Source organism: Sceloporus occidentalis, unplaced genomic scaffold, assembly GCF_023333645.1.
Source record: "Sceloporus occidentalis isolate IW3139 unplaced genomic scaffold, rSceOcc1.0.p SCAF_16, whole genome shotgun sequence".
NCBI lineage: Eukaryota > Metazoa > Chordata > Lepidosauria > Squamata > Phrynosomatidae > Sceloporus > Sceloporus occidentalis.
In genome coordinates this window covers 6,786,718-6,812,678 of record NW_028316996.1, presented here as the reverse complement: position 1 = coordinate 6,812,678, position 25,961 = coordinate 6,786,718, and the positions used below count along the sequence as shown (strand labels likewise).

Here is a 25,961-nt window from a genome sequence, read left to right as displayed (position 1 = left end):
CAGAAGAGAATTTTCAGGAACAGCTACTGTGGCATACACAGTCATCAAATGTCGATTTTCCAGATGTACCACCCGAAGACGACCCACATGATTGTCTGACCATGATGCAAGCGGAAGTCGGTTCGCCTCCGAGCATACAGGATACCCCACTCTCGAACCCAGAATGGACCCTATTTGTGGACGGCTCCAAATATGCCGATGACAAGGGTCGCTTCCATACGGGAATGGCGGTTACAACTGAAACCACAGTACTCTGTGCAAAAGCTTTACGACCGGATCAGTCGGCCCAGGAGGCTGAACTAGCTGCCCTCACCGAGGCCTGCATTATGGCTAAAGATTCTACCGCAAATATCTATACGGATTCCAGGTACGCTTTCGGAGTTGTACATGATTTTGGAGTCGTCTGAAAGGCAAGAGATTATATCACTGCAGCAGGAACCCCGATCAAGAACGGGAAAGCAGTTGAAGCTTTGATGACTGCGGCCCTACTCCCGAAACAAGTTGCAGTAATCAAAATTAAGGCATATTCACGGGCTGACACTATAGAAGCAAAAGGAAACGCCTTAGCAGACAGTGCAGCCAAGCAAGCAGCCCTCAATGAAGACTCAACGGTCCCTCAAATGACGGTGACCAAGGAAGCACCAATGGAATTAGACTGGGATATTCTAATTCAATTACAACAACAAGCTTCAACCAAGGAACAAAACCAATGGATACAAGAAGGAGCAGCTAAAGATGAGCGGGGAGCCTGGGCCAAAGGCCAATATCTTTGTTTACCCCGGACATTATATCCTTTAGTTGCATTGTTAGCTCACGGACCTACACATCAGTCTAAAACCATTATGAAAGAAATTATCGACAAAATCTGGATCGTATCGGGAATCACTCCAATAGTAGCACGAACCACCGAATCATGTTTAATTTGTGCTCAGTGTAATACCGGAAGAACAGAACCTACACCGTCTAAATGTTTATTGAATGCTCAATACCCTTTCCAGCGGATTCCGATTGACCATATTCAAATGCCAATGTGTCAGACATTTCAATATGTACTGATAGTGGTAGATGTGTTTTCCGGATGGCCAGAAGCCTATCCAGTACGAATCAAACTACACCCACTACCGCAAAGAAACTTATTCAAGAACTTATTTGCTGTTTTGGAGTCCCTGAGGTCATAGAAAGCGACCAAGGACCTGCATTCACTGCAAACATCACCCAAGAAGTGTGGAAAATTATAGGTTCACATCTCGCCTTCCACACCCCCTACCGACCCCAAAGTAGTGGGAAAGTGGAAAGACTGAACGGTACACTCAAGTCAAAAATGTTAAAAATGACTCAAGAAACTGGTCTAAATTGGGTACAATGCCTACCCATCGTGCTTTTTCCTATCAGACACACGCCAAAAGCGTCACATAAGCTCACTCCACATGAAATATTTTTTGGAAGTAGTCCCAGGCTAGGACAGTACTTCCCACAGCAGTTGCAAATAAATTATGAAACAATTACAAAATATGTTATTGCTTTGACTACTCAGTGATCTAATATATATGCTCATATATATATACCCTCGAAAGTACCCATTCCCTATTGCCTGGGGAGTGGGTGGTTGTGAAGAAACACGTCCGATCCACTCTGGAACCGCAATTCGAGGGCCCTTATCAAGTGCTACTAACAATTTCTATCTCAGTAAAAGTTGAAGAGAAGCCCACGTGGATACACGCATCGCACTGCAAGAGAGTCAAAGGATACAATCCTCCAGCAATTGACTCCTAAAATGCATATCCTTTGCAAGAGGGTGGGCATCCCATTGCTGCTATTAATCATTTTGCTGTATACGTGAGGACACAGGTTCTACACACAGGTTCTACGGCTCAAGCTACCAGTCACCAGGGGGGTCGGGTAGCCATTACAAGAAACGCACGACAGGCAGGTCCTCCCACTTTTTGGTACAACTCCAGTAGCACATCAGTAGCCACATTTTCGTTTCAACACTATCATATTATAGATTGTGTTTCTAGAACCTACTCCAAAATATTTACGGGCAGAGAAACACAGGAAGGGATCAAGATCTATAATTTTGACCCCGGATACTGTAATGTTGAACAAGGAGGCTATAGCGAATGTATTGGGTATATATGCTATGTCGGAGGGCAATGGGGAGATAACTGCGAGTATTGGGGTTCTGTCATAACCAACTCAGGTACAGAATGGGGATATAAGCCCCCGGAAGCCCTAGCCCTCAAAGATCAGTATGGTAAATCTTTGCTCACGCGGATGACCCTTCTGTCCACCGGAACAGGTAGCAATCAACGATACACCCTCACAATAGAAAATCCACGGCCAACCGATGCTCGAAAATATATTTTCGGGATTTACATACCTGGTGGAGCTACCAGCGGCAAGGCCCCCTTCTATCTCAAAGATATGTATAATAATTCAGAATGGAAAAAGTTTTAAAGTAATCCCTCAAACCCCGTGGCTCCACCAAATCCCCTAGCTCCCAATGCTGGTCCATCCATCAGACGTATGGTAGCCATTGCAAACCCCACTTATGATGATACCGTGGCCATAGAAACCGGATATAATGATCTATGGCTCGAATTTGATGCAATATTCTGCTATTAAGCACAATAAGTCCAATTGCTATGTGTGTGGTAGAGCCCGTCCACATCTGGGTACAGTACCCCTACAGTTGCCCTATCAGTCACTGTTATGTCTATTGAGTCTTTATACCAATACCAGTAACAAATTCACCGAATGTGAGAAATGGAAAAGAGAATATCCTCTATTAATCGAGGCTCCCAAGCTCAACGGAGGAATTACTATATATTCTGGCACTTACATTTGTATTTCAAACACAAAAGGAACTGGTAAATTTTTTGGTAATTTCTCAGATGGTAGTTGTGCCGAGTACAGTAATCTGACCGGTTCCCTCACACAAAATCAAGTGTATTCCCTGGGAGATATCTATTGGCTATGTGAGGACATGAAACTGCGCACCAGGTTAGAAGGTAGTTGGACTGGCGAATGTGCGCTGGTCAAAGCTATAATGCCACTACTTATAATGTCGGAAAAGCCAGAAACTATTGAAGTCCAGTCCACATTATCTCGTAAAAGACACAGTACATCGAAGACCCCCGAAGGAAGTTTCGACCCCCATGTATATATAGATGCGATAGGAGTCCCTAGGGGGGTCCCAGATGAATACAAAGCCCGAGACCAAGTTGCTGCTGGTTTCGAATCTATTTGGCCAATTATTACTGTGAATAAAAATGTTGACTGGATTAACTATATCTATTATAATCAGCAGAGATTTGTCAACTACACCCGAGATGCGCTCCAAAGACTTTCGGATCAATTGGAGGCTGCAACCCAGATGACTTTTCAGAATCGTATGGCACAGATATGATTCTGGCAGAAAAAGGCGGAGTCTGTCAAATAATTGGAGAAACTTGTTGTATAATACAGATAATACAGGCCCCGACGGAAAAGTGACCGTGGCTATTAAAAAGTTAAATTCTCTAGGAGACGATTTAAAGTGCAAGTCCGGAATCGATCATCCATGGGCCGAATGGTGTGGATGGCTCAAAGGATGGAAACAAGCCCTGGTCCAGCTGGGAATAATTTTACTGATTATTGTGATTATTGTTGCTTTTATGCTAGTATGTATAGTCCTTTGCCTTTGACGCCTATGCGATAAGATGCTTGCAGTAGGCGAGACTACCCCATTAATGCTCATGTACGATGATACAATGCCAAGCCTTGCACCTTCTTATGAAACACCATTCAGTTCCATAGTTCCCCCTGACGGTAATCCCCGCCCCGTGTAGGGACATATAGATCCGAGGGACATGTCCAAGACCTGAAACCGGGATTTTATCCAGTAGGGATAATTTGTCGCCACTGCAGGTGAAGAGGATGCGGGATCATGTCCGGTAGGATCTGTCAGGATTAGGGACAGTTGGCCATTATATATTCAAGGGGGGACTGTTATGGATGCACTATATATCAGCAAGAAACGCTTATTGCTTTAATGAATATAAGCTGGCCTCGACCAATAAAGGTTTACACCTCACGCAGATACGTGGGAGACGCAAGTAGCAGTGTATTCAATTATCTATGTTTTACTAACCACAAGCGCCATCCGGCTATATCTAGTTGCAGGAAAGTATCTAACATTTGCTTCTAACGGTTTTCTGCCTATTTCCGCATAGTTTCAGGATTAACCAATTAATAAACTTTACGTAATCTGACGTCTCTCTTTCCGGACACTATATAATCTATAATATAAACAAAATAAAGCAGAGTGATTTTGGACCTGACCCAGAGTGTGTCGTGTGTCTTATTTCTCTCTCCGTGCACATACATTTATATTCATATATTTATATAATTTGGAGCAGTTCAACAATTGAAGAAAGGCTTTATTGGAAAGCATCCAAAACAGGTACACTGGCTTGTCTTAATGAGAAAGCCTGTTCATTTTCCAATATGTAATCTAATCTAATATGTTTTTTAACCTTAATTTTACAGAGAACAGAGCATTTTAAAGGCTATGTTTATATTGTCTATAGCGCTCTCCATACCACTCAGAAGGAGGCTTTTCTCACAAGTTCAGATCATAAATCTCAGCCATAAGATCAAAGCAGGAGTAGGAAGATGTCAGATGTCTGCTTGCCCTCAACAAAGTACCGTATTGGCTCGAATATAGGCCACACTCCCCCCCCCCCACTTTAAGTCTTTAAACTGGGGGTGCGGCCTATATTCGGGGTCTAGCGCCTGACTGCATGTCCCGGGCGCCGATCAGGCAGCAGGGTTAGGATGCAGATCCCCCGCAGCGGTGCAGGGGACCCATATCCTACTCTCTGATACGCTCAGACAGCCTCCCCTGCCAGCACTTCCCACGGGGGGAGGGGGATGCCGGCACGGGAGATTGTCTAAGCGCATCGTGCAGACGTTTACCGGCAGTGGTGAACGTCCGCACGATGCGTTTTACCTCTGCCCCCAAGACTTACCAGAGCAGACTCCCGGGTGTCTTGCGGGGCCGGCGGGGGACATCTACGCAATACGCGTATACAACTTCCGGTGCCGGCACATCTGCTGAGTCCCGGCACCGGAAGTTGTATACGCGTATTGCGTAGATGTCCCCCGCCGGCCCCGCAAGACACCCGGGAGTCTGCTCTGGTAAGTCGAGGGGGGGGGGGCAGAGTGGCAGCATATCTCGGGGGGGGGGAGGATAGTGGCAGCATATCTCGGGGGGAGGAGGAGGATAGTGGCAGCATATCTCGGGGGGAGGAGGAGGAGGAGGAGGACAGTGGCAGCATATCTCGGGGGGAGGAGGAGGAGGACAGTGGCAGCATATCTTGGGGGGGGAGGACAGTGGCAGCATATCTCGGGGGGGACAGTGGCAGCATATCTCGGGGGGGGCAGTGGCAGCATATCTCGGGGGGACAGAGTGGCAGCATATCTCGGGGGGGACAGAGTGGCAGCATATCTCGGGTGGGGGAGAGTGGCAGCATATCTCGGGGGGGGACAGAGTGGCAGCATGTCTATTAAATTTTTTTTTTCTTTAACCCCTTGATGACAATTGCCGGTCCGGGCACGTCACGGAAATTCAAGTCGATAACATCAAATGACGTGCCAGGACCGGCACGTCATTAAACGGGTGCAGAAAGCGATCTATTTTCGCTTTCTGCACCGAAACGGCGTTGCTGTAATGCCTCGACCTCGAGGCATTCAGCAACGCCATTAACGCCAGACCCTCTAGAGAACTCTGGCTCCACTTGCAGGTTGAATATAGGTACTGCATTCAACCATGCAAGTCAATGGAGCTCAGCTTTCTAATCACAGTGTGATTGGAAAAAATAAATTAAAAATAAAATAAAATTAATAATAATTAGAAAAAAAATAGTAAAAAACCAGTAAAATGTAAAAATAAGTTCCCACTGATGTCACTATCAGGGGAACCTTCAAGTTGAAAAAAAATGTTAAAAAAATTAAAAAAAGGCAAAAAAAAAAATATATATGTAAAAAATATATTTTTGTGAGCAAGTCCTAAAATTAGCATATTAGCTTAAAACAATTCTCGCATGGAAAGAGTTAAAATACTGGCATATTAAATGCCCATGGGGTGTCTACTTTTAAAAAATGTATGATTTGATGGGGTAAATTGAATTGGCCAGGTTCAACAATGTCCCAATTAACACGGGGGGAAGGATGGCCACACATCTAATTTCCAATTAGAAAAATGCACACGTACCAAATGTGGCCTTTTAGTTCCCCCAAAAAATGACAAACCTATGCATGTGGGATATCACTGTACTCAGGAGATGTTGCTGAACACATATTGGGGTGTCGTGTGACAGCGGCATATACCAGGAGCTGTAAATTCATACATAACATAGGTGTGTGGGGGAAAAATACACACACAAAAATACTACTGCAAACTTGGAAAAAATGCTGGTGGTAAAATGTGTGCATGCAAAGAGTTAAAATACCAGCATTTAAAATACCCTGGGGTGTCTAGTTTTCAAAAATATATGGTTTTGTTGGGCACACTGAAATGGCCCGGCTCAAAGATGTACCAAATAGGGGATGGGCAGTGGATCCCCAAATGCCAAAGTTCAGCATTGAAAAATGTGCATGCCCCAAATGTGGCCCTTTTGCCCCCGAACAGCCAGGCAAAATCATTCATGTGGGGTATCACTGCGCTCAGGAGATGTTGCTGAACACATATTGGGGTGTTTTGTGATAGTGACATATACGAGAACTTTTTAATTCATACCTGAAGTAAAATGTGTGTGACAAAACAAATGCAAAAAAATGACTATCACAAAGTTTGACAAAGACTGGTGGTAGATATGGTGCATGGAAAGAGTTAAAATACCAGCATTTAAAATACCCTGGGGTGTCTAGTTTTCAAAAATATATAGCTTTATTGGGCACACTGAAATGGCCCGGCTCAAAGATGTACCAAATAGGGCATGGGCAGTGGATCCCCAAATGCCAAAGTTCAACATTGAAAAATGTGCATGCCCCAAATGTGGCCCTTTTGCCCCCAAACAGCCAGGCAAAATCATTCATGTGAGGTATCGCTGTACTCAGGAGATGTTGCTAAACACATATTGGGGTGTTTTTTGATAGTGACATATACCAGAACCTGTTTATTTATACCTAAAATAAAATGTGTGTGAAAAAACAAATGCAAAAAAATTACTACCATAAAGTTTGACAAAGGCTGATGGTAGAAAGCCCTTCTTGTCCTGAAAAAAACAATATCTAATGTGTGTGGGTTCAGTAAACGGGAAAGAAGAAAATTACAGCTAGACACGAGCAGCGCAGAAATGTTAAAACGGCCATTGTCACGAAGGGTACAAAAAGTAAAATCAGCCTTTGTCACGAAGGGGTTAAAAAAGCACCAAACTTTTAGGGTGCGGCCTATACACGGGGGCGGCCTATATCCGAGCCAATATGGTAATTACTATTGCAAGTGTAACAAACATTATAGCTCCTTGCATCCAAATGGGATCTATCCATAACAAAATAAAAGATATAAATTTTCCATGTTTAGTGTTTTTCGGAGTTGTATCAGAAATAATATCCCCATCTAGTGGTAAGTCTGGGAAGGTGCGCACACACACACACAAATAAAACTTTGTTTTTACCTGCCCCCAACCCTACAAGACCCTGCAGTGCATTACCTCTCGATGCAGCCATTTCCTCCCATTAAAAGAAAAAAATACTTTAATATTCGTACTTTGTTGTGGGGCTGTATGGGAGACTAAACAGCCCCTTTAAAATGCATATGCGAGCTTTAGTGTACCATTTATTCTGGATACAAGACTATGGCCAGATGGCTTTAACCTCTTCAATCCCAGGGGTTTTTGGTACCTCAAAGCCCAGAGCAATTTTGCCATTTTTGGGGTATGTCGGTTTAGCGATGATTCTCTTTTCCTGTGAATAGTGTACCCATATAAACTATATATTGTTTTTTCAAGAAGAGATAGAGCTTTCGTTTGATACCATAGTTGGATGATTAGCTGAAAATTTAGAATGAGTAATTTAGTAAAAACTAGCAAAGATTAGAAAATTAAACTAATTTTTTTTTACATTTTCCCTCTGAATCCTCACAAAATTAGGTAAAGTGATGGAAAATCCCCTCCAAGTTTATCAATTCAGGTGTCCTGATTTCAGAAATACCTAATTTATATAGATTTTCCAGACTTTCCCAGCACCATGGAGCATACTATAAGGTGTAGAATTTTGTATAATTTTTATGCCTAACGGGTTTGGGGGTTGTGAACGGGGGCAGAAGGGTTATACTGGCTAGAGGTTATGCTAGGGCAATGGGAAGTAAGGTTTTTTAATAATTTTTTTATTATCTTTTTTTATATATTTTTTTTGAATTTTAATTTTTTTACATTTTTTTTTATTTTTTATATATTATTTTTACACAGAAATGGTTAGAGGTCCTCCTAGGGACCTCCTGAACATGCCAGTGATGTCACAATGACATCACAGCTCACATTATAATTTTTTTTGTATTATGTATATTATTATTTTAATGATTTATTTAATATTATTTTTTAAATGAATTCACTTTTTTTTTTTCTGCTTTTCTCTTTCAGGACGGGAGGGGGAGTGAGAGAGATGGTTTCTCACTACCCTCCCCGCGATCCCCCTGCGATCTCTATGCAGGTCCTCACAGACCTGCGTAGAGATCGCAGCGTCTCTGTGCCTCGTCTGTGCCTCAGCAGTGACGTAACCCGGAAGGGAATGCCCGATCGGGCACTTTCAACCGTAACAGCTTTCCGGCTTTCATGCCGGAAGCTGTTACAAGAGATCGGGCAGCAGAAAGCCGGCGATGCCGGCTTCTGCTGCCAGGGGGAGTCTAGGCTGTCAAACGACAGCCTGGTCTCCCGTGCAGCGGCAGGGATGTGTCCCTGACGCTGCACGAAGGGCTGGACGTACCGGGACGTCCATAGGGGTTTCTTTGTGGGCGTTTTTTTGAGGTCCCGGTACATCTAAAGGGGATTGGAGGGGTTAAAATCCAGAACCTCCATGTGAAGCTTTCACACTTTAAGAGCTTAGCGGTGTTGCACATACATATTGTATAACAACCGGTAGCTCTGGGCTGCCACGGGAGCCATTTTTCCCCATAAATGTAAGATTCTTATAAGATAACCCCTCTGTAATTAATTGATTCATTTCCACATCTCCCTAGTGTATCTCCTTAGGAGGAACTGTCCCCTTTCCACCATTTCATATCAGATGATTGATGTATCAGTGTTCTGTCAAAGTAATATGTACATATCAGCAAAAATATTTATAAATGTGTAACTAAAACATATTCTGCCTTAGTCAATTATCTCCAATTCTGAAATCCAGTACTTAAATTCAAATTTGTATATATACATATACTTAAAAAGAAATGATAGTTACCTTTTGTTGCAATTGCCCATACATTTGATGCAATTATTAATCTTGTTTTAAATTGCAGTTTGTACTTGCAAATATATACATCTAAACCATATGAATAAATGCTGAAATGTTTTCAGAACCATAATGTTTATTAAAATATGCAAACAAAAAAATAATCCTAAATATTATACTATGTTAATACTTATGTGGCTCTATTTATTTTAAAAAGTAGGAGGCTTCTGTCCCATACAGTTTTCCCAAAACGGTGAACAAGTTCAGCATTTCCCTCCCTGGTGAGTATACAAGTTATTTTCTTTGCCATGTTCCCCCGGATAGAAAGAGTATGAAAGTGGTCGAAGTCCTGTCTTCCAAGCTTGCGCATACGGCGGGCAGCTGACCGATAACATTTCCACGGCTGAGGTTCAATCAAAAGGTAGTCACAAAGGGTTGTAAGCCGTCTAAGAAACTCCACCAGACCCTCGTCACCATGATTTAAATGGATCCACATGGTCACCGACATGCAAAATCCTATATTGAAAGTCGATTGACCCAAACCATCAAGGAAGCGGTGTATTGGGCCTTCTACCATTGAAGAATCCATAATGTCTAAAGTCGTGTATGTGATGGAGTTGGGGAAGGGATTGGAAGCTTGAGCTTTGCTGATAAGGTCTGCATCAATATCACAGCATAAGAAGTGAACATCAGGCGGACCATCAGACGGCTTGGATGACTGCGTTAGATGATCATATAATGCTAAACTTAGTTGGCCTGAGTTGCAGCCAACGTCAAAAGCCACTATGGGATGACTATGGTCTTTCTGGTTCTTGGCTTCGCTGGATGCATGGAGAAACCTTCGAAGCAGTCCTGGGGTTAAGAGGCTAATGCGGTTTTCTGGTGGATTAAAGCTATAATAATTTGGAAAGTTGCCATATGGCACAGCACCAGGGTCTTCGTATGGTACCGGCTCTTGATCCATCGCTTGTGACATGTGATCAGGCTGAATTCTCAGGCACGACCTGGGATTACAGGGAAACATATATGCGGGTCAGCATTATATGACATTTATGTATGACCATGCGATTCTTTAACAAAAGGGAAGCTAATCACCCTATATTAGAGGGCTGTCATTTTAAGACCCTCAAGAGTTGAGGTTGAACATGTGTCCAAGATTGCCAAGAGCAGTCCTGGATTGGAAGGACACGTCCCTTATCACAGGCAATACTATCCTGTTACAAAGTACGGCACTATCTCGGAACGAGAATATTTAACACAACCTGCGAGAGGCACACTGGTGTTAGATGTGCATGTGTTACGTGTTACATGTGCACGTGTATCATCAGCATGTCAGGCCTTATGAAAATAACACATGGTCTCTACGGAGAGGATGGGGACACTAAGTGGGGGATACAGCAACTCACTATGAAGGGGCAGAAACAGAGGTAGGGCAAAAATAATTAGGAGGAAGATGGGATAAGTGAAAGGCTAACTTTTTTTTTTTAAATGGACAGAAACAAATATACTTTGAGATAATATACAGTGTGCTTATGTTAATGCATACAACTAAACATGTGACTCTGTGAGCTAACCCCAACCGAAACACTGGTCTCCCTGATTCACATTCCATTTGGAAAGTTAGGAACACCAATAATACTAATGTAACATTTTAGACCCAGCCCCTCACAGCTCACTAAACATAAACACCACTTTCTCAATTATGACCGACTCTGACGAACGTCAAATAACATTAATTTTATCCCCCCCCCCATTATCAACTTACACAGCATGAGAGAAGCGGAAAGCGCATTCATTCTCGCGTGTTTAGAACTCCTTAGCTTTCTCTTCGCTAGTTGACCTCTGTCATGTGACCAAACCTAACCCCGCCCTCTGGTTGGACCGGGGAGCACCGGCTCTGGGCCTGGAGTACGGAGAGCGGCTGAGGACAGAAGGCAACACAGAGCGCAGGGACTAGCGGTGAGAGAAATACAAAGACGTGGTAATTGTAAGCATTAATGTATGAATGCAGGCGAATGAGACAATATCCTTGAAGCTCCGTAACGCACGTATTATATTGAGTTGGCTTGGGTAGCGCAAGTAAATATTCCTGTGCCGGGAAGACACTTATTCGGTTCGCTGTTTACTGCGACACTTGTGCTTGACAGCTGAGTACCGCTGTCCCTTACATTCAGACAATATACAGTAACCCTTACGTGCACCTCTTTAAACATTACTTACTTTAGGAAGTATATATATATATATATATATATATATATATATATATATATATATATATAAAGATAGATAATATAGATGGATGCCTGTGAATAATCAAGGCCCCTACGAAGCTTACTGTAGTGTGAAAATCAGATATTATGTATATATCAGCTTGGGCTATAGGATAAAGAAATCATATAATAATGTGCAAAATGTAGACAATAATGTGCAAAATGTAGACAATAATCTAAAACAACAGGCATTCCCCTTAAATAGGGATAGCTGGCAGGTATGAGCGTAATTGTTTATAGTATAACTATATGTGGGCGCTCCGTAGTTGCTTGGAAATCAGGTCTTGATGGGCCTTTTTTTAACTGAGATCACTAGTTGATCTTAGGTGATTTTAGTGAATACTGATAATGGCCAAAATATTGACTACATTTCCTTTATTGTTTGACCTTTTCGCATTCAGTTCTTTGATTTTGCCAATTGTGCATTTAAAGTTTCACTTTCATTTCCCTACAGTTCTCACTATTTCCTCCCCAACACTTTCCTTCTCTATTGCACTATTAACAGCTTCTTCGAGCCCGATGCGCCCTTATTTACTATTTTTATTTACTTATTTAAAAAAAAAATATTGAACAACTTTAATCACCAATGATTTCATATAAACGCATAGAAGTCTTTTCAGTAGATCATTGCTTGAACATTGGCCATTATTGCAGCACATGTATACATTCCACATGTTGCTGACCAGCATATTTAAATTAAATGGGCATATCATATTTAATGAGCTGCTGCCGAAACTCTTGAAATATTAACCCTTTAATGAAGACAACCATGTTCATAAAGTGGCTCTTATATAGAATTCTTTTTAATGGAAACCCTGACTTTTTCATTGTAAGTAAATTGTGGGCTCTATATAAATAAAATATAAGATACACTTAATTGCATTCAAGCAGGGATATCAACCATGACATATGGATAGCAAAAGCACCAATTGGGAGCCTTCTATATGATCACGGCAGTGTAGAATAGGAAGGAGTCCGCTCCAGATTATCTGATCCTGAGAATTTGCCTGTTCGCCGTGAGACTCCAGGTCAAACCCTGAGAGCTCCCAGGTATGTTAATGGATGGTATAGACCCACGGAAAGCAATGATAAATCCCACATGCTGTGTGACTGCACTTTTAAATCTACACTTGCCATATATTCTGCATATAGTGAGACAAAAAAGGTTTGTCTGCTTTAAAAATAATATAGCAAATTCAATCCAGCTTGAAAAGCAATGCTGTGCCCCCCCTCAAGTACTTGAAGGGTTAAAGTAGAGAAAATTAAAATAAATTACACACGGAAAGATTCCTAAATGTCTTTTTTTACTGTTTTATAAATTTACTGTATAAACACTTCTTCAATCAATTCGTTAAAATGATTTATTTTTCTTTTTAGCTAAGATGTCCCAGCCTAAAATCATGTCCGGGCGTCCCACTGCTGCGTCAGGCCCATCAAAGTCTGCCCGTGCCAAGGGATTTAAAGACATCCGTATAGATGAAGAAGTGAAAATAGCTGTGAATATGGCACTGGAGAGGTTTCGCTATAGTGATCAAAAAGGTACGTTCCGGGCCCTTTCTGGAAGTGGACAGCGATGAATATCTGGCATTGCTTTAAACTGGTGTATATTTTATTTTCTTATTGAAGAAATGGAGTTTCCTTCGTCGTTGACCAGCACTGAGAGAGCATTTATTCACCGCCTAGCCCAGTCACTTGGATTCATATCAAAAAGTAAAGGGTAAGATACAAATCTTACGTTCTCTATATCAGTCAGGTAGAACTTATTTTATGTACAGATCATCATAAGATGTCAGTTTGAGTTGTGCTTAGTTACTATTCTGTACTTGTGAAGCTCCAGTATTTCCTTTATATTATATAGACATTACATACAAATGCCCTGTAATAAGAGCACATTGGTTATTATATATTTCACTTACATAATGCAACAGTGGCCCAAATTGTTGCCTACACTTGTTGGTCTGGTAGTGGTACACAGGGAACCTCATCGTGGGTCCGTCTCTTTTCCTAAATCTTAAAGTTTTCACAATAAATAAATATATGAAATTGTCTTCACAGAGTAAGCTAAACAATATGCATTTGTTTTTTTCTGGATCACTGTGATTATTTCTCCCCATTAACTTTTTTAAAGTTATATGTTGGTGGCTTGAAATCCTATGTAATGGGGAGGTGAGGGTCTGGGGGAAAAAATGATTAGATAATGCCAGTTGTGCGTCTACCTACTTCTACCACACACCTTAACTTTCCTAAAGTACTTTTAAACTTAAACAATGAAACGGTTACACGTATAACCCTTATACATTATAACCCTACCAAGATTTATGGGCGGCAACAATTGCTTCTCTAAGATCACTGCCGATGTCCTTCCTCCTTGGCATTATGTTAACACACACCTGAATGTTCAAGACCAGTAAACTGCTAAAACTTTGCTGATGATCAGTTAATCAGACATTTGATAAGCAGCACCTGTCTGCTACTTAGCATCTTAATTCCTTTAGAAGCAGTAAGGGTGTGCTTAGTTTTTCACACATGGTTTCTCCATTTTGGCTTTATTTTTGTTGCGTAAATTATGACACGGTGTAGTATGTCACATGTTGTTGTTCATCTGAGGTTGTAGTTACCTAATCTTTAGACTCACTAAGGAACAGATGATTGTTATTATGTCCTGATATGCAAAACTATAGAATTCAAAGAGGGTGTACTTTCTTTTCACACGACTGTATACACACAAACACACTGACTCTGACACTATACCCTTCCTCCCCCTCTCACCTCATGGAGACCAGCCACGCTGCTGCCATTGGGAATCCGACACCCTATGCTTTCCTGCGGGGGAGCCTGACCAAGTGTAGCTTTTATGTATGGATGTAATCTTATGTCATTTCTCAAAATAGAACATGCAGTCAGTTGAACTAGGCCAGTGTTGATACTGTTGTATTTTTTTGATTCTCTCCAGAAAAGGTACAAATAGGTATTTGACATTAAAGAAAAAGGATGGCTCTGAAGGGGCAAGGGTGATGATGTCATGTAGTCTTACACACAGCACAAAGCTTGCTGTAAGGACCCTCATGCAGAGGTTTCCCGTCACTAACAAGGAAAGGACAGAGCTGCTTCCTAAGACAGAACGCGGCGATGTGTCTGCTGTAGAAGCTGGTGAGTCCCACTAGCAAATATATTGTTTGGGGATTTATGGGCAATAGAGAAAAATTATATCATATCTTTAAATCTGTAATTAGAATGATTCGGTGACGGGTACATATAATCTTTTTGCAAAATATGTATCACACCCACCGCTTTGGATTAACAGATATTTACTCACCCAGGACTCCACTATATATCGTACTTAGTCATGTCAATAATTTACTTTAATATGGAAAGCCTTCATACAAAATCTAATATCTTTATCTTGTCTTATCCAAAGAAAACCGTGAAATGAGCAAAGCCAGCGGGCGCCTGAACAACGGCATTCCACAGGTTCCTGTAAAACGTGGAGAGTCGGAGTTTGATTCCTTCCGAAATTCTCTGCCAGTTTTTGAAAAGCAGGAGGAGATTGTCAGGATCATCAAGGAAAATAAAGTGGTTTTGATTGTAGGAGAAACGGGATCAGGAAAGACCACACAGGTACACTTTCTGACTGTTACTGCCAGAGCTCTTTAGTAACATCTGGCTGCAGATTGTTAATGTTTTGATCCAGAGAGAAGCTTTATAAATGGAATGAACTGCAACCTTTACTTAAAAAGGAAAATGTCTGTCTTTATTTTAGTAGCTAATTGGATTAGTTTTGTATTTAGTGTCTGACCATTGTAACCCATACACGTGTCTCTCTTCTCCATAGATACCACAGTTCCTTCTTGATGATTGCTACAAAAATTGCATCCCATGCCGCATATTCTGCACCCAGCCGAGACGATTGGCTGCTATTGCAGTAGCTGAAAGGGTAGCTGCTGAAAGAGGAGAGAAGATTGGTCAGACTATTGGCTACCAGATCCGACTGGAGAGCCGGTATTTTCAACATTTATGTTCTATTATAATATATATGGCATTATTATTTTTGTCAGTTGCACATTTAAAATGATCAAAATACTCATTTGTGGATAAACTTTTTATAAGGGTTTGCTTTTATAGGTTTGAAAATAACTTTGTATTCCTCTTAAGAAGCCAAAGTTACATTTATAATGTCCCCAGCTATCCGCTACATGACTTACTTTTAACCAAGATCATTAAAGGGGATCTTAACTAGATTTCTTCTCCCCTTTCTGATCTGAATCATGCTTTCCCTACTGGGGGAAAAAAAAACAATTTACGATCTTGCATTAAATCCTGTGTATTTCTTGCTTTTGTTTACTAGTGTTTCTCCCAAGACGCTCCTTACCTTTTGCACTAATGGGGTCCTCCTTCGCACTTTGATGGCTGGTGACAGCACACTATCAACTGTGACTCATGTTATTGTGGTATGTATGAATGTGTAGTCATTTTTGTTTCTCACAATCGTTTTCTCATGTCTTGTGATAAAAATTAGTTGCTGGTAAATTTTTTTTTTTTTTTAAACTTAGAAATTTGATTATTCATTCTGTGCTTTCAGGTCTGCCACAGCAACAGTAATGTTTGCATATGCATTTTTTTCTGTCACTAGTTACACTAGTGCGTGTAAAACATGTGCAGAAAAGTAACTGGTCCTTCAGATGTAGCATTAGCCATAAATGAATGTATAGCACTTGTGGAAGACAGGCTACTACAAAGTGCCAAGTAATAATATGCATATGTCAACAAGTATATATTTATATTTAAATCCATCATTCTCCTCTCAGTGACCAGGTCGTTACAGAGCCCATAAAGCTCCGGCACAGTCTGTATTTCTTTGTTCTAATATTCCCACTGTCCCATAAAGGGAATCCCCAAACTTCTATTCAGACATTCAGACACTGTTGGTGTAATTGTGCTCGCACTGTCTGTGTCGGTGAAATCTTTCTTGGTGGTTTGAAAAATGCAGCTTGTACTATTCTGTCCTAATGGTCATGAAGACTTCTCTCCCCATGTACCCATAGGGTCATCAAGCACTTAGTGCAGCTCTTCCTAAATGCATAGATTGCCTAAATAGTTTACCCAGAGGGCATGTTGTAACAAATGATATGTAAAGTGGGATTGAATGGTGAGCCAGCATAGCTCGGAGCATGTATTCTAAGTGAAAGGAAAGGGCACCTTTGGAATTTTATTTATTTGTGGTTCATGGTATGGTGATTTTTCCTGCCACAGTTTAATCTATTGCCATCTATCTAATAATTAAAATGTCACTTTCTCATGTCACATGGCTGACTCCTTATCAGTGTTGTTTATTGCTCTCATTTTTATATCGTATACGCAAATAGCAGCAATCTGTTTGAAATTTGCTATGGGGAGTGTCAGGAAGCAAAGAACAAATCTGCCATGCATGGTGACACACCAATTAATTCTGTCTCTCGGGACCTGCCAGGGAGTTCTATTAAATTCAGTTTTACCAGACCTTCTAGAAAATAGACAAATTATTCCTGCCTGCGTCTACACTGGGCCATTGAACAATGCAGCGAGCTCCCAATTATAAATCGGCACTCCATCATTGGTGATGTTGAAGTAGAACATAGACTGTAAAGCGCTCTTGTAAGTTGTCTGAAAAACTTTTTAAGCTTTGTTGTTCCTCATTAAATTCATAGTGGCCACAATTAGCTTTCTATTAAGTTCATTTACTAAAGAGGGAGGTGGCAGGAGAGTTGCAGTTTTGTCTCACTGACTTCGCTTTACAATATGAAGGGCCAGCCGTAGTGAGCTGTGTGACTATTGCACGTGGATGAGTTTATATGTTTTATAAATAACAGGATGAAGTTCACGAGAGAGATCGGTTTAGTGACTTCCTACTGACCAAACTGAGAGATGTGATGCAGAAGCAGCCTTCTATAAACCTGATTCTTTCCAGTGCCGCATTAGATGTTAACTTGTTCCTCAGGTACTTTGGAGGATGTCCTGTTATATACAGTAAGTGCATTTTGTAATTTTAATAAGTGGCCAGTATTATTGACCTTACGTGTATAATCACTTTAATGCATACGATGGCTGAGTGTTACTTACTTTTTAGTCCGTATGCATAGAGGGGTTCATCGGAATCCTATCTTGGATCATTCCCCACTCCCCAGCAGCTTTGCCTTGCAGGTTGATGCCTTTGGCTGAATGCATCTCCTGCTTAGCAGCGCGCATGTGCTCAACTCCAGCACGAGGAGGGGATTTAATAAGACCCCATACATACACACATGCTTATTTGGTGCTCCAGTTGATTTCAAAGTGAGACCAAACTGTAAACCATTTGGGTTTTTTCTTCTGCTACTTACTGCTTTCATGTATGGCGAGGCTGTTTGGAGCAATAGATTGTTGTAGATAATTATGGTATTTAGTAGTCTACAGTTTTTTAGATTTAATCATTTGATGGTGTTACAAACTGTAATAAAAGTTAGGACAAAAACACATCTCACATTTCTACAAGTGAAAGATTCCAATACCATTTTTGATAACTATTGTTTTTGATTACGATTCCAGTTCAAGGAAGACCCTTTGAAGTAAAAGAAATGTTTTTAGAAGATATTTTACGCTCTACTGGTTACACCAATAAGGAAATGGGCAAATACAAGAAAGAACAGCAGTGCGGTAAGTTCAATCTGCAGTTTCTTTTACTGATCCCTGGAAATGACTTCATGTTTAGGAAGAAATGAAGGGTACGTGAGCATTCACACTTTGGGCTATTCCAGACAGTACATTCGTAAAATTGTTGCCGCTTCTTGCTGAGTTAAGTGCTGAGTTAAGTTATCTGCAGATATTGATCCCTTTTATTTGCACTTTAAAACAGTGCAAAACATTTTTTTCGAGAGGGTTGATCAAGACCCCAAGGCTCAATGTGGTTTTGTTTGGTAAAAGGAGCTGAGGGATGAATAAGAAATCTGTCTGTAGAACTATTTTTCAGTATTCCTACGCATGACTTGGATTTTATCCTTATGACAGACTGCAGTATGTTTTGTTCCAACCACTTTGAAATCCGCTCTGTGTTTCATTCCAGGTATTGTTCTAAGATTCTAAATGTGTTTGACCTTTTTGTTTATCTAATTATCAGAGGAGAAGCAGAAGACGACGCTGACGGAGTGGTACGCTGCGAAGGAGAATAGCGCAAAGTCAGAAATTCACAGGCAAAGAAGTACTCCTGACTTTGCTCAGGAGAATGACTTACTGGATGATGGGGGAGACACTGTATTCAGTCAGCTGGTATGGTCTTTATATACACTTAAATGTACTTCTATACTTAATTTCAACCTGTGACTCTGTAATCGTTCTCGTTTGATTATAAATATGGATGTGTAGCCAACATAACAATATGGATAGGTAAAGCCAGAAGTTACAGCAACAAAATAACAAGGAAACTGACCATTGCTGCAGAGTATGTTATGAATCACACAGTTTCCATGTTGGCTATAACACATCTAGCTCTTAGTAAATAGCAGTATATGAGCCCGAATGCCCATGATTTGCGATGGCATTGCGCATAGTGATCTTCAGGTTGTGTGCAGCTGCTCGGCCTCGGAAACAAATTTCAAAGCCGGTTTGGAACTGTAGCGAGTGATGCTATAGAGGACAGGCGATTTTTAGGAAGTAGTTTCACGGTGAAAAAAATGTGTATATACCATCCATGCCAATAGCATTTGATGCAATGGCATAGTTTCCCTTTGTCTGTTTAGTACTACGGTTCTATAATAATTCTGTGTGTCTTACACCCTACATTTTTTTAAATTATTCCTTACACGAAGGCTGAAAAGGATGTGAATTGCCTGGAGCCCTGGCTGATAAAAGAAATGGATGCATGTCTGTCTGACATCTGGCTGTGCCAAGATATAGATGCTTTTGCTCAGCTCTTTCATCTTATATTGACTGAAAATGTCAGTGGTAAGTTTTCTGACTTTTAGCTTTGGTTATTTTACGTTTATTTGTATTGCAGGAATATTTTGAGAAAAACAAATGACTACGTCTGTCACTTTGTGATCATTACTGCAGCAGTTTATTTATCAGTTCCAATCTTTGAGCCCCCAGAACAAATATATATTAAGTTAGGGGAGAGGAGGCATGTATCTCACTTAATTAGTTGGAGGAAACAGGAACAATTTATTATTATTATATACATAAAACAAAATGACTTTTTTTACAGCATTAACAGACGCAAATATTTGGTTTTATGCTAGGCTTTAATGGCTAGAGCAAAATAAAAAAAACATGAAAGAATATTGATGAATAGAACTATTCTGCCAAACTAGTCTGTCCGATTTTCCTGATGTAAAGATTTAGACCTTAATCAGTGCCTTACCCCAGACAAGTAAAACTTCCTTACATGACATCTAAATCTTTGACCCTCTAGTTTTAGATTATGACCTCTTGTTCTGACGTTTCTCCATCTTTGAAATAAACTTTCCTCCTGGACTTAAGTATTTCAATGTTTCTATCACATATCCCCTCTCTATTCTTTCTCGAGATACACATATTATGATCTCTCAGTCTTTCCTGAAAATTTCTATCCTGCAAATTTACCATTTTACTAGCCCCCCAGACCTGTTCACAATACATTAGTTGAGGTCTGAGATAATTGATTTTATTTTGACTTGCCAACGTTTAACCCCTTAACGACCTTTGCCGGTTCAGGACCGTCACGGAAAAACGGTCACTTAATGACCCTTGACGGTCCTGAACCGTCAAAAAATAAAATACGCTTAAACGGCGCTTAAACGGCGTTACTGTAATGCCTCGATGTCGAGGCATTCAGAAAGGCCGAGATCAGCATCGGGGGCCATGTCTTGCCCCTCCCCGGGGCGTCAACAGCCACCATACATTGTATGGCAGCGGACGCCCGTTTTAAAAGCGGTGTCGCTGGAATGCCTCGATCAGGAGGCATCCAGCGACACCAAACACTTACCTCTGGATGGGCTGTGACCGCTCCGGAGAGCGGTCACAGCCGCAGCTGCCGGTGATCTTCGCCATCAGCAAGATGGCGGCGGCCTGGGGAAAAAAACCAATAAAGATGAAAGAGTTCGCTAGATGGTCTCCAGACCCTCTAGAGATCTCTGGCTCCACTTGCAGGTTGAATACAGGTACTGCATTCAACCATGCAAGTCAATGGAGCCCAGCTTTCTAATCACAATGTGATTAGTAAAATATTGAAAAAATAATAATTAAAAAAAAAAAAGGAAAAAAAATTAATAAAAAAAATGTGCTAACATTTAAAAATAATTATGCAGTGATGTCACTAGTTGAACCATCCAGTACCAGCAAAATGTGTAAAAAAAATATTAAAAAAAGTATTAAAAAAATAAAATAAAAAAAATAAAGTTTATTATTTTGAGCAAGTGCAAAAATTTCTCAAAAATCTCAACAAAGAGTTAAAATAAAAGCACTTCAAATACCCAAGGGGTGTCTAATATATAAAAAATGGCTGATGGGGTAAATTGGAGTGGCCGAGCTCAAAGATAGGGCATAGGTACAGACTGACCAAAATGGAGAAAAAAAGCGCACTTCCCAAATGTGGCATTTTAAATCTCAAACAACACGACAAACCCATGCATGTCGGGTATCATAGCACTCAGGAGATGTTCCCGAACACACATTGGGGTGTTGTTTGACAGTGCCATATACCAGAACCTGTATATCTATAACTAAAGTACAATTTGTGTGAAAAAAAAAATAAAAAAAATTACTATTACAAAGTTTGACAAAGTGTAGTTGTATAATTGGTGCATGGAAAGGGTTAAAATAACAGCATTTGGAATACCCTGGGGTGTCTAGTTTTCAAAAATATATAGTTTGACGGGGTTAAATTGAGTTAACCAGATTCAAAGATATTCCAAAGAGGAGATGGAGGCAGAATGACCAGATGCTAAAAGTCTGTGTTGCCTCAAAAGTAGCCCTTTACCAGCCAAACAATCTGGCAAACCCATGCATGTGGGGTATCGCTGTACTCGGGAGATGTTCCTGAACACACATTGGGGGGTTGTTTGACAGTGACATATACCAGGACCTGTATATCTATAACTAAAGTACAATTTGTGTGAAAAAAAAATAAAAAAAAATTACTATTACAAAGTTTGACAAAGTGTGGTTGTATAACTGTTACATGAAAAGGGTTAAAATAACAGCATTTGAAATACCCTGGGGTGTCTAGTTTTCAAAAATATATAGTAGGGCTGCAACTAACGATTATTTTAATAATCGATTAGTTGGCCGATTATTTTGTCGATTAATCGATTAATCGGATAAAAAAATTCAATTTTTTTTCAATTTAAAATAATGTAATAAAAAACATACAATTTTCACTTTCATCTCTTTATCGCAATGGCCTCTCTCTATTCACCTTCTTATTTTACTGACATAATAATAAAAGCTACAAGAACCCAAACACAGTGTTTCTCAAACTAAGTTTTAATACAAAGTTATTAGTAAATATTAATTCATATGTTAACTATTTTTCATATTTAATAAAAACTATGAGAAAAAAGCCTTGTTTAAATTTTTTTATTTATTTACCAAATTGCCCCCGGTTATGCACATCTGACCCCCAGCTTGCCACTCTGCCCCCATATATGCCTTATACCTCTTATATGCCAGTGATATGCAACTGAGCCCCCTGATATACCTTTTACCCCCAGATATGTTTTATGCCCCCCTGATATGCCTAATATCGATATGCCTTATACCCCCTATATGCCACTGAGCCCCCTGATATACCTTTTACCCCAGATATGTTTTATGCCCCCCTGATATGCCTAATATCGATATGCCTTATACCCCCTATATGCCCTGAAATTCATAATACCCCCCATACACCACTATAACTCACCCATACACCACTCTGGCTCCTCCCCCTCCCATACACCACTCTGGCTCCTCCCCCTCCCATACATCGCTTTGCCTCCTCCCCCTCCCATATACCACTCTGCCTCCTCCCCCCTCCCATACACCACTCTGGCTCCTCCCCCTCCCATATACCACTTTGCTTCCTCCCCCTCCCATACTCGACTCTGGCTCCTCCCCCTCCCATACACCATCTGCCTCCTTCCCCTCCCATACATCACTTTGCCTCCTCCCCCCTCCCAAACTCCACTCTGCCTCTTCCCCCCCCCTCCCATACTCGACTCTGGCTCCTCCCCCTCCCATACACCATCTGCCTCCTTCCCCTCCCATACATCACTTTGCCTCCTCCCCCTCCCATACTCCACTCTGCCTCCTCCCCCCTCCCATACTCCACTCTGCCTCCTCCCCCCTCCCATACTCCACTCTGCCTCCGGTCAGCAACGGAGGTTCACAAGACACCAGGGAGCCGAGTAGAGAGGCAGAGTGCCGTATGGGAGGGGGAGGAGCCAGAGTGGTGTATAGGAGGGTGGCTCCCATACACCCCTCTGACTCCTCCCCCCTCCCATACACCGCTCTGCCTCTCTACCCGGCTCCGTTACTGACAGGGACTTTCACTGCAGCTTCATAGAAGCCTCAGCGTAAGTGAAGGTGAGTAACGGAGGCTGACCCCCACCGGCTGACAGAGAGGATGATTCTCTGTCAGCCGGTGGGGGTCTGCACGATGCGCACAGCCAGCCTCCGTTACTGCCCTTCACTTACGCTGAGGCTGCAGTGAAAGTTCCTGTCAGTAACGGAGCCGGGTAGAGAGGCAGAGCGGTGTATGGGAGGGGGGAGGAGTCAGAGGGGTGTATGGGAGGGGGAGAGAGACGGAAGTGAGAGACCGGCCGACAGTGAGGGGAATCCAGGTCCCCTGCAGCGTTGCGGGGGATCAGGATTCTAGTGTTATAATCCGATCTCTGTTTGAGGTCGGATTATAATTTTTATAATCGCTAAAAATCGATTCGATTAATCGATAATGAAAATCGTTGACAACGATTTTCATTATCGATTATTATCGATTTTATCGATTAGTTGTTTCAGCCCTAATATATAGTTTGACAGGGTTAAATTGAGTTAACCGGCTTCAAAGATGTTCCAAAGAGGAGATGGAGGCAGACTGACCAAATTTGTTAAAAAAGGTTTGGAAATCATAAAACGCTGCTTGTACTTATTGCCCAATAACTTACAAAAAACAGCAAAAAAACATAAAAACATTGAGTATTTCTAAACTCAGGACAAGTAGTAGAATCTATTTAGCTAGTTTTTTTACTTGCTTTTTTAGGTGAGTAAAAGATTTTTCAAATAAAAGTCATAAAATGTGTGTTTTTTCAATTTTTCACCATGTTTTTTTTTATTTTTTTCTATAGTAAATAAGATGATACGATCAAAATAATGGTATCTGAAGAAAGCCCATCTTGTCCTGAAAAAAACAATATATAACTTATGTGGGTACACTAAATGGGTGAGGAGAAAATTACAGCTGAACACAAGTATTAAAACACAAAAGTATTAAAACAGCCTCGGTCCCACAGGGTACAAAAAGAAAAAACGAGCCCGGTCCTTAAGGGGTTAAGGGCATTGGATATTTCCTTATTGTTCCTAGAGAAGATGGTCTTTAGTACATGATGCCTTTTTATTGTCCCATAGAGACAGATATGTAATGCCATGTACTCTTTCAGGACAACAGAAGTTTCTTCTTCCGCTGAAAAAGTTTTATGTTACTCTTCACCAGCTTCTATGCTGACCCAATAAAATAAAATTGTTTAAATGGGATGTATTCCCTGAATCTAAATCATAGGAGATTTTGGGGCCTATTGATGAAATAATGCTATATGATAACATGTGTGCTAGAGTGGACGTGTCCCCCTTTATAGACCTTACTTGGCTGCTGGATCCTAAGTCACGTGTTCAGTGAATGAACCCTTTTTGTTAGGAAGCAGCCAGACCATGCATTGGAACTGGGACTGCATTTCCTTGCAACTGGGTACAGCCATTGACATGGGTCAGCCTATCTGTGCTATTGACATCTGGTCTGAGAAACATGCCACGGTGCCCAGGTCGGTGATGGGGACGGGTGTAACACCTGAAATAACTCTTCCTTTAAAATGAATAGGAGTCCATCTTTTCTGTGTACCACTGAAAACAAATATTACTAGTTTGTATGCTGTATTGTGATTATTCATTCTCTTCATAATATTTATCTCTTTGTTGGAGGATGACTGGTTGCAGCATTCATAGAAGCAGGAGTGTGGAGGAATGAGGAGGGGGGTGTAATTAGATAGCAGGTTTTGCCACCAGCTGCCGCTGAAATGAATGACACTGACCAATAGCTGCAAGATGGTTATTTAAATCTATATAACTACGTTAAACACTGGTATAAGATTTTGCATGCATACAGAGAAAATACTATAAAGATGGTGCAGTGTTTTAGTAAATGCACAAATGCGTCTTGCATTAAACACTGAAATGGTCTTTGTTTCCTTGAAAATCAAATGTTGAGTCAGCAAGTTAATTTGTACAGAACAATTACAGCAAGTAGAAGTAGGTGTAAGCATGAATGGGTGAAGAATCATTACAAGAACCACCCCATATTGTTAATGTCAACATGATTAAAGCTATTATAATGGTGAGTAGAGTAGTAAGTGCTAAGGGTCATGGTAAAGAAGGGTTATTCCTGGGCAACCCTAGGGGGTAAGGTGTGTGTGTGTGTGTGTGTGTGTGTGTGTATATATATATATATATATATATATATATAATCATTATTTTCCTTTTTTTCCCACACATAACACTAATCTTTCATTAATGTGTCATTTATTTCAGTTGACTACAGACACAGTGAAACAAGTGCATCACCTTTAATGGTGGCGGCGGGTAGAGGATTTTTAAGTCAGGTAGAACAGCTGATTAGCATGGGGGCCAATGTCCTCAGCAAGTCCTCCAATGGATGGTAATCTTCACTGCTTTATTCCTGAATTTTTGTGTTGCATCAGTAATTAAATAACATATTTCACTTTGCCTTTTAATGTTACTTTAAAAGAAAACAAATACACACAATAATGAATTTGTTGGTTCCTATGTGGTGCCTATTTTATTATGATGTGCTCGGTGGATATGCTTTATTGATCGTGCGTCGTTTAATGTAAAATAACAAAAATAACAGGATGCTTTTATTACTATAATTTAAAAATCACTTTCTTACTTATCCAGGCATTAATTGTATTTTAAATTGGGGGTGACATGTTAAACCAAGGGAACACATTGTACATTTTAGCAGCTTTGTTTTAATTATCTGTGTAGATTGCCTTAAAAGTCACAGTTCATGGT

The 25,961-nt window shown here is 40.8% G+C and overlaps 1 protein-coding gene across 1 annotated transcript in view; it reads left to right on the top strand.

The window, feature by feature from the left end:
- The first annotated feature begins 5,333 nt into the window (after positions 1-5,333).
- LOC149302975 (3'-5' RNA helicase YTHDC2-like) overlaps positions 5,334-25,961 on the top strand; it is a 35,960-nt gene continuing 15,332 nt past the window's right edge. Inside the window, exons 1-12 of the mRNA XM_089481728.1 lie at positions 5,334-5,346; positions 13,116-13,238; positions 13,326-13,416; positions 14,653-14,849; positions 15,118-15,317; positions 15,532-15,698; positions 16,045-16,147; positions 17,546-17,702; positions 18,258-18,365; positions 18,826-18,974; positions 19,514-19,649; positions 25,458-25,584. Of these exons, the coding sequence (XP_089337854.1) occupies positions 13,202-13,238; positions 13,326-13,416; positions 14,653-14,849; positions 15,118-15,317; positions 15,532-15,698; positions 16,045-16,147; positions 17,546-17,702; positions 18,258-18,365; positions 18,826-18,974; positions 19,514-19,649; positions 25,458-25,584 (1,472 nt within the window). The 5' untranslated portion in view covers positions 5,334-5,346; positions 13,116-13,201. The remainder of the gene's footprint in view (positions 5,347-13,115; positions 13,239-13,325; positions 13,417-14,652; positions 14,850-15,117; positions 15,318-15,531; positions 15,699-16,044; positions 16,148-17,545; positions 17,703-18,257; positions 18,366-18,825; positions 18,975-19,513; positions 19,650-25,457; positions 25,585-25,961) is intronic.